The sequence below is a fragment of the Apiospora marii genome (genome assembly GCF_038362585.1).
Source record: "Apiospora marii strain CBS 49790 chromosome Unknown utg000005l_segment0_segment0, whole genome shotgun sequence".
NCBI lineage: Eukaryota > Fungi > Ascomycota > Sordariomycetes > Amphisphaeriales > Apiosporaceae > Apiospora > Apiospora marii.
The window spans coordinates 1809499-1823634 of record NW_027117377.1 but is presented as its reverse complement, the minus strand read 5'-3'; the positions used below and the strand labels follow the sequence as shown (position 1 = coordinate 1823634).

Sequence of the window (14136 nt, the reverse complement as noted above, 5' to 3'; positions counted from 1 at the left end):
CACCGGCATTGTACCACTATGATTATAGACGAATACTAATCAGTATAGACCAGTAGTGAGCTAAGTGTCGCCCTATACTACTCGGACGTGCTACTGTACAGGATGGGTGCATGGAATCTTGGACACAAACCCCGAATGTCCATATCTTGTCGACCATTGTAAGCAGCGAGTGAGTTTCGGAATCCGAGTCGGGGAATTGTCAGCTTTCCTGCGCGAAACACTCGTTTCCGGACGGCAGCGTTGAGTGCTTTCCGAAGAATCATTGGCACAACAACCCTAATTTGCCGTGCTTGTTATCACTCACAGTCTTACTGATCACATGCTAGCAAAGGTACACACAGAAGCATTGTTAATGGCCGTTTTTACCATTGATGCTTCTTATTTTCTTACTCCACACTCTCTGAGACTTACAGTCAGTTATGTGGTGACTAGTGGGTTACTACCTACAGTAGATATTCACAAGCTAGTCACTAGGGCAACTGTTTCATCAAGGCCAGGGATGGCAAAACAAATATGTTACACGTAAAAGTCCGTAAAACCCCGTGATTGCTCCTGGTCAAATCCCCGTACATACCAGAGCAGGTAGTCAGGGGATACACAGTCTAGTGATCCCGGCCGAGCGTAGTACCAAGTCGGGTTCCGTGAGACTCGATATGCAGCTTATTATTCAGTAAATTACCCGAAGAATCTCTCTATTTTAGTTCACCGAGAGCTTTGGCCGCTCCAGCCCGAAGGTTCCGGGCTAAGGATCCAGGGTAGTAGCGATAGCTGTTTATTTATGAGGACCTGTTGGATGGCACCTCCTGGCCATTGCAGAGAAGCACCAACCAACAATCATAAGATTTCCCATCATCTCAGAATTCCTACACATTCTCACAAGCTTTGCGTCGATACAGAAACATGGCAGCCATTCCCCAAAAGTGCACAGTTCTGGTGGTGGGCGGTGGCCCCGCCGGCTCGTACGCATACGCAGCCCTGGCACGAGAGGGCCTCGATGTGGTCCTCCTCGAGGCAGAGAAGTTCCCAAGGTTAGTTCCATTCCCTCGCCAACTTATATGATGACCGACGGAGCGATGGATGTTAATGGTGTTCGCCAGATATCATGTCGGCGAGAGCATGCTCCCCTCGATGCGCCACTTCCTGAAATTCATTGGTGGCTATGAGAAGTGGGACGCGCATGGCTTCAATGTCAAGGTAAGGGATGGATGTAATGTGTAAATCGGACTGGCCGAGACTACTAACACTGAAACACAGAACGGGGCGGCTTTCCGCTTTAACTGGTCCCGGCCTGAAACCTGTAGGTCCCACCACGTTGAACAACTGGAATCAAGATAACACAGCTAACCATGTCTCTTATGTTGTGCAGACACCGACTTCATCGCTGCCGGTGGGAAAAACGGTTATGCCTGGAACGTGGTTCGGTCCGAAGGCGACGATCTGCTCTTCCAACACGCGGCCGAGTGCGGCGCCAAGACGTTCGACGCGACAAAGGTGACCTCCATCGAGTTCGACTCCCAGGGCCAGGAGGGATCCACGGAATCCCCGGGTTTGGGGCGTCCGGTAGCCGCTACTTGGAGCCGCAAGGATGGAAGCACCGGGACCATCGCCATCGATTATCTCGTCGATGCGTCCGGTCGAGCTGGGCTGGTCAGCACCAAGTACCTCAAGAACCGGCAATTCAACCAGGGCCTGAAGAACATCGCCAGCTGGGGCTATTGGAAGGGCGGTGGCGTGCACGGCATGGGAACGTTCAAGGAGGGGTCTCCTTACTTTGAAGCTCTCAAAGGTACGTCTGTTTTGGACCCGCTGCATCCATTGCATCCATACCATCCATTCTGCTGACAACGAGTCGTCTTGTCTAGACGCCAGCGGCTGGGTGTGGTTCATCCCCCTGCACAACGGCACCCAGTCCGTCGGGATCGTGCAGAACCAGGAGTTGGCGAACGAGAAGAAGCGGGCCATGGCCGAGCCTTCGACGATGGGCTTCTACCAGCAGAGCCTCGACCTCGCCCCGGGCATCCGTGAGCTCCTCGCCAATGCCGAGCTCGTCTCGGACATCAAGTCGGCCTCGGACTGGTCGTACAGCGCCTCCTGCTACGCCGTGCCCGGGGTGCGCATCGTCGGCGACGCCGGCTCCTTCATTGACCCCTTTTTCTCCTCGGGCGTGCACCTCGCCCTGTCCGGCGGCCTCTCGGCCGCCACCACCATTGCCGCCGCGTTCCGCGGCGACTGCGACGAGGGCACGGCCGCGTCGTGGCACGACAAGAAGACGGCCGAGAGCTACACCCGCTTCCTCGTGCTCGTCTCCAGTGCGCTGAAGCAGATCCGGGCCGCGGACCAGCCCGTCCTGCACGACTTCGACGAGGAAAGCTTCGAGAGGGCGTTTGAGCTCTTCCGGCCGGGTAAGTCTGCAGCCATGGCCGTACCGTCTGTCACACGCCGCCTCTATCGCACCTCGCTGACGTGACCATCCTTCTGTCGTAGTGATCCAGGGTCAAGTCGACAGCGACGTCAAGGGCAGCCTGACCCAAGCCGACATTTCCAAGACGCTCGAGTTCTGCTTCAAGGCCTTTGCGCACGTCCCGTTCGAGGAAAAGGAAGCGCTCATGCAGAAGCTCAAGGATCTAGGTGTCGACGGCGATGCCAACGACGAAAACAACGGCCAGGCGCTCGCCGAGTTAGAGAAGAAGCTGACGCCCGAAGAGCAAGCTATCCTTCATACGCTGAAAGGGCGCCGGATGGTGCGGTCCGAGGACTCGATCAACATTGACAACTTCACGCTGGACTCGATCGATGGCCTGGCCCCCCGGCTGGAGCGCGGCAAGCTGGGCTTGACTGCCGCCAAGAAGGCGAACGTCCAGCTCACGGCTCCCGACATCCTTTCGTACATGAATGGCGAGGCCAGGACTGCCAACAAGCTCGGTCCCGAAGCCAATGGGGATACGGCGGCCAGTGGACCCGGACCAATGAGCGGCCAGAATGGCGTTATGCGTCCCTCTATCGCTAGTGGCTAGTGCTGAGTGACCAAGTCGTCATCCCTAACCTGCAGCCGCCGACTCTGTTTGGGTGGAGCGAGCGTGCGGCGCCAGAATGGGACTCTACTACTTTTGCTGCACGGGAATGATGGTTGTGATGAAGGATTTGTCCAGATACTTTTGGGGGGGGGGGGACAACGAACGGCGTATTCCATTGAATTTTGTATGTAACGAGTCGAGCTATGTTGCCGGCTCACGCACGCCTAGCGGTGCGTCACCACCGCGGTTGCTGTTAGTACATCGAGTTGTAACCCAGGCAGGTCGCACCAAGCCGCGCTGAGCTGGGCTTGGAGAAACGCATCCCTTTTTCTGTATACCCCTTCCAGTAGCGGCGGGGAAACGAAGCGTCTGGCGTCCCCGCCACCTCGTCTCGCTCCCTCCAGGTTTCCGAATGACTGTAGCATCTCGCCCATGACCCCTTCGAGCTCCTTCAACCTACTCCTGAGGACATGGCCGATCAGCAATCTCTCGATATTTCCCTCGATGTGGTGGTCTCTGAGGAGGAAGGGCGAGCCTTCGCCTATCGACAGAAGCAGCCCCGTGACTACGGTGACGCACGATCAGCCCTGGGGGCGCGGAGTCCGCAGACGCCGGCTTGGTTTCCATGGTCGTGGGAGGGGTCATGTCGCCACCCCCTGGACTCGCGTACGCTATGGTGGCCCACAAGTCGTCCTGCCACGCGAAATACGGGTCGTCGCCCAGGTCGGATGGTAGTTCCATATCCAGCGATAGGCTGTTGGCGGCGGTGGCTTGGCTATTTCCCACCCCAGCCTGCTTTCCGAGGGATCCGTTCATGGCCCGGCTCCCGCTGTAGCTCTCGACGTCTTCCATGGTTGCGGTTGGCCCAGGCCAGGGGAGGAGAAAGAACGGCTATTTTTATGTAGGGCGAATCTCGAGCTCGGCGAAGGACTTGGTCTTGCTCGGGCGGGCAAAACCCCGCGGCTCTCACTCCGTAAGCCGCATATTGTGGCGGCGTGCGTGCCATCTCTTGAGTCTTATGTTCTACCGACATAGCCGGTCCCTTAACGTATGTTTCGATCCCCGCAGCCGGTAGACGACGCAACGAAACGTCCAGATTACCTTTTGCGGGCCCCAGTAATAGTTGGAATAGTTGTGAGGTTATCCACGCCCGGCCAGAAAGCTAGACCCGAAGTAATACGCTCCCACACCGAGAAAACCAACTGGGAAATAGAACAGCGCAAAGCTTGATGGCTTTGGTTCTGGTAAATCAACTCCGACTTAAGTCGGAAGCCCCAACGTATTTTCCCCAAATGGTGGGCGCCCAAGGCAGGGCCTGACAATGAAACACACACACACCGGCGTTGGAGCACCAATACCGGTTGGTATAGTGTATCCTCAATCCGTGTATGTCAGCCCCCATATCTCTAGCAGTGTGATGAGCAGCCCAATCAGCAATGGCCACGTCGACAAGTAGTCTCGACTGCGAAGGCAATCGATCTGGTCGGGTCCGGCCTGCGTGGGCCCATAAGATTTGAAACGGCACTAATGCAGCCACCAATCTATCCTTCTATCCTATGCAAGGAGCATATGGTATGTTATGTCTGTATGCAGAGGACGAAGAGGGGTAAGAGGCGAAGGAGATCGAGAACAGCTGTATGGTGGGGGCAGAGTCAAATATATCCTGCGTTCTTGGCTCCTGGCTCCTCTACGCGTACCATGTCTCGCAAGCTCAAGGACTCGTGTGATCTCTGTTCGGCCTCCAAGGTTCGTTGCGAGAAGGGCAAGCCAGCGTGTGCCCGCTGCGCTAGTAAGAACGAGCGGTGCCTGTACAGCCCTGCCCGCCGTGCTGGTCGTCCCCGTAGGCCGCGAAGAGAGAGTTATACCCCGGACAGGGACAGGGACAGGGATAGGGACAGGGACAGGGGCCGCAGCATCATCGAGAGGCCGTTACCACTCCGACTGTGCACGGAGCCCAAGCGAGTGACATTATTGGCGACTTTGACTGGGCGAGTGAGATAAGCTCAGACAACCCCATTTCGGGTACACTTGTGTTACCACCACCATGCGCTTACGAGCCCGACCAACCCGAGCCGCCGGACTCCTCGGCTTCTCTGGCGGCCGAAAGCGACGCCATCCCAAGTGCAAGGGGGGACTGCGCCAAGACCGCCGCCCTGATTCTCGAAGGGCTCAATGCAGCCAAGTCGGGCTCCCATCACCCGCCGCAGCACCCCGGCTGCAAGATAGCCGAGGGCCTGGGCAAGATCGCCAAGGTCATCTTGCAGTTTGCCGCGCGATATGCCCGGGAGCAGCCCCAAAAAGGGGGGGACCGGCGGTGGCAAGGGTCGGAGGAGTTATACCGCGCATCTGGTGCAGCCCATCGTGGCTTTGCTTCGATCCACGTTGCATTCTGTCACCCAGGAAGTCACGGCTCGCCTGGTCTTGTGATGCGTCGTGGGATTAAACTCTCACTTTTGTTTTCGTGTCGTATAACGGGAGTCTGATTGAGGGAGAATGTTCTCTTGCGGATGTCTAATGGGCGTCCTCGGCGGGGTAGTTATATACATATCTACCGAATTTGGTAGAGCTCAGCTGTGCGGGGTTGCCCCCTGTCTCATCTGCAAGAAACCTGCTGCCTCAATCCGGCGGGTGTTCACTTCTTCTCCAGTAATGCCAAATGGCATCTGAGGCCAGAAGCCAGTGGAACCGGGTCGCACAGCACCACATAAACATGAATGGCATGGAAAGCCTCAGACACTCGTTCGAAGAGACCCCGCCTATCCAGCCAGCTCCAGAACATTTCGGTCAGCCTTACACCCCAATGAAATGAAAACAACGTAGAATGACTGGCAAATTCGAATTCCCCGTAGTCTGCCTCCATAGCTCCAATTACAGTTACCTTTTGAAGAGGCGCACCCACGGAGTTTTAGTGCATAAGTACCTATTCGATGCGGATAACCTGAATCAAGGGCTGGGCAGTGACTGGATCCCAGCCGCCGCGCATACCTGGGCAGAAAGCTTCTGGATCGTTAGGTTTGGCGCGAGAAGCTGCTGGAATGGCATGTCCATTCGATACTCTTTGAAGATCCAGTTTCTCAGCTCGGCACCGATCAGACTGTCGATGCCGTACGACGCAATTGAGCCACCCTGTGGCTCGAATCTGTCCTGGGGCATCATCAACATGCGGCCTAGCTTCTCTATGAGATGCTGCGTCACGATTCCGATGGCCTCGTTCAGAGACGTGGCAGCGGAAATGGTGGCCAGGGCGCCCTGCTCCTCGCCAGCCCCGGCGCCGTCCCGAGCCGAAGCCAGGACGTGGACAAGATGGCTGAACCGCGGATCCCGGTCCCAAAACACTGAGCTAGTCCCTGCTTCGGCCATGGCATTCTGAAGCATGGCGGGATCGAGGCCCACGGCGATATGTGATGGCATGTAGCCAAAACACTGTCGCGCCATGATGCCTGCTTCAAAGGCCTCAAGGAGTTGCTCTTCGTCAATCCCATACATGCCCATCCGCCTGAGCCCGTCTTCTAGACCTTCGTCTTCGGCAACGACACCAACACCAAGAACCATGGGCAGAATCACGGATGTCGCCGCCTCCCCAGACATGGCACGATGGTGCGCCAGCGAATCGAGAAAGCTGTTTCCGGCGGCATAGTTGCCCTGCCCAGGCGTTCCCAGTGTTCCCGATACGGAGCTCGTCACCAAGAAGAAGTCGAGCGGAGTACCTGTCAGTACCGAGTGCAGGTTCATGGCACCCATTACTTTTGGTGCTACAGCCGCCTTCCAATTGCGGTACTCCATGGAGTGGAACAGTCCATCCTATTGCCCCGACGGTCAGCAGGCATTCTGCTACAGTATTATCATATCAATACGTCAAGGAAAGACTTACTCGTAGCACCATTGCAGCATGGACAACACCGCGGATTGGGTAATCTGCCGGAATGGATTCGACAGCATGTACAACATCATCCCGAGAAGTTGCGTCCCCCCGTATCACCTGTACTATTGCCCCCCGCTGTTGAATATCCCGTATAAGCCTAGAAGCGGAGTCGGAGTCAGCCCCGGAGCGAGAGAGAAACGTGAACCTCCGGGCGCCGTGCTTCATCATCCATGCCGTGAGGCTCCGACCAAGGCCGCCGAGGCACCCGACGAGTAGATAAGTGTGATCTGGATTGAACTGTAGCACAGGTCTCGGGGGCGGGAGCGTTAAGATGGACCCCTCCGACCCTTCATAATGGAGGATGGGCTGAATGGCACCAAATGACTCCGAGAAGTCCACGATGGCTTGGTCGAGGTCAGCAAGATGTAGAGACCGGAGACGACCGGGTGCTGTGATCAATCCATCCTTGAAAAGCTGCATCGACGATTTGAGTAATCCTGAGAGGACCTCTGGTGCGTGGTTATAAAGATCCAAAAGGTCGAAGGGTAGGTAGCTGGCTCCGCGAGCCTGGGGAGTCGTGTCGAGCGTGGTTCGCCGGAGCACGTCTTTTCGCCCGGCATCAATGAACCGCCCGAAGCGTGCAATGCATCGCCACGATTCCGACGTGCTGGTGGGACTAACACTACCGCCATAACTGAAAACGACATCAGCTCCTGAACCTCTCATAAGGCTTTCTATGCATGTAGATATCGGCCCCTGAGATGGCCTAATGATCTGCTGCTCATTGAGCCCGAACGCCTTCTGCAGGAATGCCGCTTCTTCGTCAGTAAAAGCTTCCACGTATGGAATAGCTCCCATGATCTGCGAGATCCTGATGGCAGCAGCGCCGCTCGTGCCGGTGTTGTGTAGAATGAGTACCGTCTCGTTGGCCTTGACCCTGGCCAGCACTTCAAGACCATACAAGGCATTGGAGTAAGCTGTAAGCATGCTCACGGCCGCATCCATCTCGTAAGCCCGATCCAACTTCTGGAGCATCGCTGCCCGAACTTCCTGATAGCTATCGAAGTGACCAGCATGCAGGCCCACTACACGATCGCCCACCTTCAGCTCAGGCACATCTGGCCCGACGGCGCTCACGACACCACCTACTTCGTAGCTGAAAGTGGTCGGGTAGTCGTTTCCCCTCACAACGAGGACGCCCTCTTTTGTCAGACCGCAGGTCTGGACTTGCACTTCGACGTGACCAGACTTGATTGCGGTCTCTCTGGTAGGGGGAAGAGACTGCTGCTTGAAAAGCACCTTGCCATGCGAGACCTTGCCCGTTATGCGCATTTCAGAGCAGAATGGCGTAAGCGCAGGTTTCTGCAAGGGGTTGAACAGATCGTTCAGCTGATGATTTCGCACAAGCCGGCTGATATAGAGGCGCCCGTTCTCCAGACGATATTCTCGCTCACGCGAGCCTTGAGCATCTTCCTGCCCATATACCTGGAGTCGCGCGATTCTTGTCAGATGCCATACCAGGTCCGTCGGCCTCACGGTTTCCAAGTCCACGTCAAGGGTCCGAAAGTCAAGCGAAGCCTGCTCCGAGGAGACAGCTCGGGCAAAGCCTTCTACTACCGCGAACTCGGGCTTCTTGCCTGCACGGAGGCCACCAGCCGTGACCCAGAGAATCGCCGCCGACGAGTTGGTGATGGCTTGAACGGCGGAGAATTCTGATTCGGTTATCGTGTACAAGAGAGGGCCCTCCAAGTCGGCAAGCATGACAACATGGCCAGACGGAACACCCTGCCCACTTCGGTCAGACACCGAAGCACTGTCCAGCCGCATGACCCTCACTTCCCAGTTGAGAGCTTCTAAGGATGTTTTGACGCTGACAGTGACTTCATCTTGATTTTCTCGATACACAAGATCCACCTTGTGCCTCGATAAAGTGTCTCCCTCGCCGCAAGACCGCAGCCCGTCCGCGCGCCATACTGAAGAACCTGTACTGCTCTTGAAAAGCATATTAAGGGATGGGTTCCTTGTCGTCTCATGTACTACCGCCTTTGTGTCGGTGAATAGTAAATATCCACCCCTGTGAGAAGATCGGTTGTCTCAGTGAACAACCTTTGACTCGACAAAACGGGCTCTGAATGTGCAATTACTATGTCGTATGTGCCCGGCAAAAGGGACTGAGACTTCAGATCTTCCCCAAAGTCAATAGTCGCTATTGTCGCGCTGGGATATCCCTCGACTGATCTTTTGGCTGCATCGGCACGCCCTTCATCACCGGGAACAACGGCCGTATAGTCAAGGTTGGGAACCTTCTGTAGTAGCTCTGTTGCACTCACGCCTCCGAGCTCAAGAAGCTTCAACCCGGGGTATTTGAATAGGATCAGGCTCGCCAGGTCCAAGAAAGTGAGATCTCCCATACTCTTTGCCGTCTCGAGACTGTCGATATCCAGCTCCCAGGTCATCTCTCCATATGCTCCGCTGGCTTGGTGGCCCAAGCTTGTTTCAGCTTTCTGGGGAATGGCAGCTTCATACGAGGTAGTCCGGATATTGACCATGTCCAGCACGAGCTCCCCGTCACTGGCCGTCATCTGGGCACAACCCTCGAATGAGCGGATGCCGCGCCTGGGAACCCAAGCATACGCCATCGCCTCTCTAGCCACCAACTGATCCTCGGTAGGAGTCCAGAAGGTGACCTCATCAATCTGGATCGGGACGACACCGCAGTCTACGGCGTTTGTGCGACCTGCGTAAATGGCGGCAATACTCAACTGCAGGATTGAATCAACCGACGACGGGTGCAGGGCGTACCGGGACTCGCCAAGAGCCGGGTCGACATGCTGCTTGATGGCAGTCCGGCTGCTGGCCGCGTATGCTTTGCCGTCGAATCGGACATCGTCCATGTCTTGGAATGTAGGGCCGTAATCAAACCCGACCGTCCGAAGCGCCTGGTTCCAGGCTTTGCCGCTAGCTCGTTGTGGGAAGATTGGCACGTTCCGGGCCTTCTTCGAGCCTCGAGGGACAACGTTGAATTTGATACTACCGGCCGTGTGCTCTTTCGGGGTCTTCTCGGTATCGACCGAGGAGACACTGAAATCCCACCAGCCGCTGCCCCCTTGCGTGGCAGGACGCATGTTCAGCATCACCTCGATACCATCGTCATCATCTGGCGTCACAAGAGCCTTTTGGATCGATATGTCGCGTAAAGTGTAACTTTCGATGGCTTCGGCTTTGCCGCCACCGAGCTCGTGGAGTTGCGTAATCGCCTCAATGGCCATGGCAAGATAGCCAGCCGCAGGGAATACAGATTCACCCCCCAACGAATGGTGCTTCAACCAGGGAAGATCGCGTTGTCGCAGGATGTTCCTCCACGTCGGCTCAGCCAATGAACAGCCGACGACGAGTTGTCCCAGCACGTCATGACGGGGGTATCTGGGCTGGCGTTGCTCCTGGCTGGCGCGGCTCTCGGCCCAAAGTGAACGGGTATAGTTCCATTGATAAGGAGGGAGATCAACAATAGTAAGCCCTCGAGCTGTGCCTTTAGACCGCCCACGGAGCGGGTCCACATAAGCATTCGTAACGCGTTCTTTTCTTATTGGATAACCGCGGAGGAATAGCTCCCCCGCTAGCTTCAGAAGCTGCAAAGCGCTATCGGTATCCCTCAAAAGGGTTGGGAGATACTCGAGCTTTTCGTTCTTCAGCTCGACTTTAGATTGCTTGATAGGGCCTGCCATTGCGGAATGGGGGCCGATTTCTATCAGGAGGTCGACGTCGGCAAACTCATCTGAGGTCATAATGGTATGGACAGCCTGATTGAACAGAACCGGGCTTCTCAAATTGCTGCTCCAATAGGTTTCATCCAGGTGAGAGTCGGAAGGGAGTACATTGTTTGTCACCGAGGATACCATCTTTGCCTCGTGGGTTAGTTCCGACTCTCTGGGGTAATGCGAAATCGATGCATTGCTTGCCCGAAGCAGAGATTCGTACTTGGCCACCACAGGTATCATATGATGTGAATGATATGCTTTGCCGCTCGTTCTAACGATGCGGGCAAAGACGCCATCGCGGTCGAGTCTGGACTTGACGGCGTCCACGGCATCTGTGTCGCCACTGAGTGTAACGGCCGCAGGCGAGTTGTGGCACGCGATGACAACCTTGCCGTTGGCCACCTCTTCGTCAAGGTACTTCTCTACCTCCAATGCGCCCAGGCCTACGGCCAACATGGCTCCGTCGCTTTTGACGTCGCGCGTAACCTTGCCGCGGTAGTAGGCTGCCGCGATGGCCGCCTCGGCCGAGATAAGGCCAGCTGCATAGGCGGCGGCCATCTCTCCAGACGAATGACCGACTGTCACTTTTGGAGCAATACCCCAGTGTGCAAGTAATTGTACCAAAGCGATCTGGACAGCTGTACAGAGCGGCTGGGAGAATTCTGCGTCGTGCACGAGAGATTCCTTGGAGTCCTCGAGGAGTAGCTGCTCAATCGACCATTCCGGGCCATCGGGGAGCTCCTCGAGGGCATCGTCAAGAGCCTGGATAGACTGTAGGAACTGCGAGCTGTAGGCGAGGAGCTCGGCTCCCATGCGAGGCCATTGCGCTCCCTGGCCAGTGAAGACGAAACCGAGAGTAGGAAGTGATTTCCGCTTGTGTTCGCCAAACGTGAAATGCCCTGGCATATCCCCAAATGTTTCTTTGAGCTTCTTATGACTCGAAACAGTGAATGCCCTGCTTTGTAGAACACTACGCCGGACAGCGAGTGTGTGGGACAAATCAAGAAGGTCGTATTTGTGCGCCACGTGGCCGTGGGCTTCGATGTTGCGTCGAAGGGTAGCCTTGTCATGAGCGGAGAAGAGTAAGAGAAACGGCCGCCGCCGGTGTAATACGCGTTGCGGAATGCCGTTCTTCTTGAGCGAATCGGTCCCGCAGCTGTCGATATATTTGTAGCTTAGCCTTCGTGTGCCCAGCAATGATGCCGTCCCTTCGACGATAATGTGAGCATTGGTCCCTCCGTATCCAAAGCTGTTGAGAGACACCCTCCGGACTGGCAGATGCGAGGGCAAGGGTACAATCTCGGTCGGAACCTTCACCCGCCATTCGTCCCACTGGATCTTGGTGCTTGGTGTGACCAGCCCGCGCGTTGGTGGTATAATGCCACGCTCGACAATCAGAATAGCCTTGATGAGGGCTGACAACCCGCTGGCTGCCTCACTGTGCCCGATGCTGGTCTTGACAGCGCCGATTAAGAGCGGGCCCTCCTCGATCTTACGGCTTTGGTTCATGACCATGGAGGCGGCATGTACCTCGAGAGGGTCGCCAACCGCCGTTCCCGTTCCATGGCATTCAAAGTACCCCGTCAAGGCAGGGTTCAGGTTGCACCGCTCATAGGCTTGGCGGATGACGTCGGCTTGCCCTTCCTTGTTGGGATGCGTGATGCCAACCCCCGGTACTTTGCCGTTTGAGTTCACGGCACTGGAGCGGATCACACCGCGAATTGGGTCGCCATCTCGCACCGCATCAGCTAAGCGCTTCAGGTAGACAGCACCAACCGCATCGGCTCTTCCGTACCCATTCGCCCTTTCGTCGAACGTGTGACAGGTGGATGTCGGTGAAAGGACTCCCAACTTGGCCGTGTTCATATGTTGATCGACTGTAATAATAAGATTAACACCGCCGACAATGGCCCCTTCAACCTCATTGTTCCGCAGTGCGTTACACGCGTTGTGTAACGCGTAGACGGATGACGAACAGGCCGTGTTACAGACGATGCTGGGTCCATTCAAGTTGAAGACATGACTGATCCGGTTACTGATTATTCCAGGGTCAACGCCGGTTGCTGCGAGGCTGTGGCGGAAGGACGGCTCTTTGAATGCCATTTGTTGCCAGTCGGCGGTAAAGCTCGCGGCAAACACTGCGGTTCGTGTACCCGAGATACGCTCAAGGGAGATGCCTCCCGACTCGAGCGTTTCATATACCACCTCGAGAAGCTTCCGCTGCTGGGGATCCATCCACATAGCCTCTACGGGCGTGATGCCGAAGACTCCAGGGTCAAAACATGACAGGTCCTCGTTAAGGAAATAACCACCTAGAACTCCGAAACTCCCGGGTCGGTCGTTGTTTTTGTGGTAATGAGCATCGATATTGAAACGTGAATTAGGCACCTTGGGCGTCTGGCCAGTCCTTTTGTTGATCATCATGTCCCAGAACGCGCTGGCTGATCTCACGTCCCCTGGAAGTCGACAACCTGGTGACATGAGTTAGCTCAGAATTATCGGTAATTATGGTAGCTCATCTCACCCATTCCAACAACAGCAATTGGTTCCAACTGCTCTTTGGTTGGTTCCTTCACATCTTCAAACACTCCGTTGGGTACATTGTCGCTTCTGGGGGGCTGGCCTCCTGAATCGGACCCTGAGGCCATGTCCGTCTCCTCGGCTTGGGAAGATGACGAATTCGCTGCAGACTGTAGGAAGGTAGGCATTGTGGCCTGTCTGACGGTAATATGGAGGAGAAAACAATCATGCAACGATTCGTGATCAATAATCTGATTGCTAAGATGAAACTGAAGTGTTCTGGTCAGCCGTTGATGACTGGCATCTGTTTTGACTCGTGTCCGGCCTGAAGTTCAAGTAGACTATGTACTAGCAGCCAATTCACACGGTTCATAGGAGCAGTGGGTATTTGGCGCATGGGCGTGGATTTAACAGGGATTGTCCCCACGCCCATGACCACTCGTTCGGGCCGGGGGTTGAGACTCTGAACGACCTGTTTGGTGTTCGATTCAGAGGTAGATCGTGGTTCATTGCGTGTATTGAGTAGGTAAACATTCCTGTTCGGTGACTCAGACCGAGTACACACTGCCTGCGGCGAAGAGAAATGGGTACCCAAAGGTACGCAGGGGTACATGGTAGTACATCGTAGGGTAAACAAATGCCGCAGTCGGTGTCACATCTTGAGGTTAAGTTCTGAGACTCAAATTGAACAGACATAATCTCACTTTGGGGATGCCGCTCCGTGAAGGCATGCTACTTGCTGAGGCTGCCATGGCTTGGCTTGTACACCATCCGCCGAACGTAGTCACAAACTATGTGTCAACAAAAGCGCCGTCGTTCCGGGATAGATCATGTTCTGAATTGTATCAGTCCTTGTCTCTGGCGTCGATACTCATCACCCGACACGTATCCTCAGATTATGTACCTGGTGGTGCATGATTGTGAAGAACCTCGAAGTTATGGTCACTGGAAATGCATATTGATAGTACTGCATTCCAAACAA

At 55.5% G+C, this 14136-nt stretch overlaps 4 protein-coding genes across 4 annotated transcripts; 2 read left to right on the top strand and 2 right to left on the bottom strand.

Annotated features, from left to right (window-relative positions):
- Positions 1-900: 900 nt before the first annotated feature.
- PG985_008468 (radH flavin-dependent halogenase) lies at positions 901-3014 on the top strand (the record flags this gene model as incomplete). The annotated part of the gene is made up of 6 exons (XM_066828236.1): positions 901-1028; positions 1098-1194; positions 1255-1297; positions 1367-1786; positions 1863-2402; positions 2485-3014. 6 exons carry the CDS (start codon positions 901-903, stop codon positions 3012-3014), a joined length of 1758 nt encoding a protein of 585 aa, XP_066683148.1.
- A 456-nt stretch (positions 3015-3470) lies between these two features.
- On the bottom strand, positions 3471-3866 carry PG985_008467 (uncharacterized protein; the record flags this gene model as incomplete). Its single annotated transcript, XM_066828235.1, has 1 exon — positions 3471-3866. The coding sequence occupies one exon, from the start codon at positions 3864-3866 to the stop codon at positions 3471-3473; it is 396 nt and encodes a 131-aa protein (XP_066683147.1).
- An 846-nt stretch (positions 3867-4712) lies between these two features.
- Positions 4713-5497, top strand: PG985_008466 (uncharacterized protein; the record flags this gene model as incomplete). Its single annotated transcript, XM_066828234.1, has 2 exons — positions 4713-4760; positions 4919-5497. 2 exons carry the CDS (start codon positions 4713-4715, stop codon positions 5495-5497), a joined length of 627 nt encoding a protein of 208 aa, XP_066683146.1.
- Positions 5498-5957: 460 nt separating this feature from the next.
- PG985_008465 (uncharacterized protein) lies at positions 5958-13342 on the bottom strand (the record flags this gene model as incomplete). The annotated part of the gene is made up of 4 exons (XM_066828233.1): positions 5958-6815; positions 6886-8863; positions 8917-13105; positions 13159-13342. The coding sequence occupies 4 exons, from the start codon at positions 13340-13342 to the stop codon at positions 5958-5960; spliced, it is 7209 nt and encodes a 2402-aa protein (XP_066683145.1).
- Positions 13343-14136: the final 794 nt, after the last annotated feature.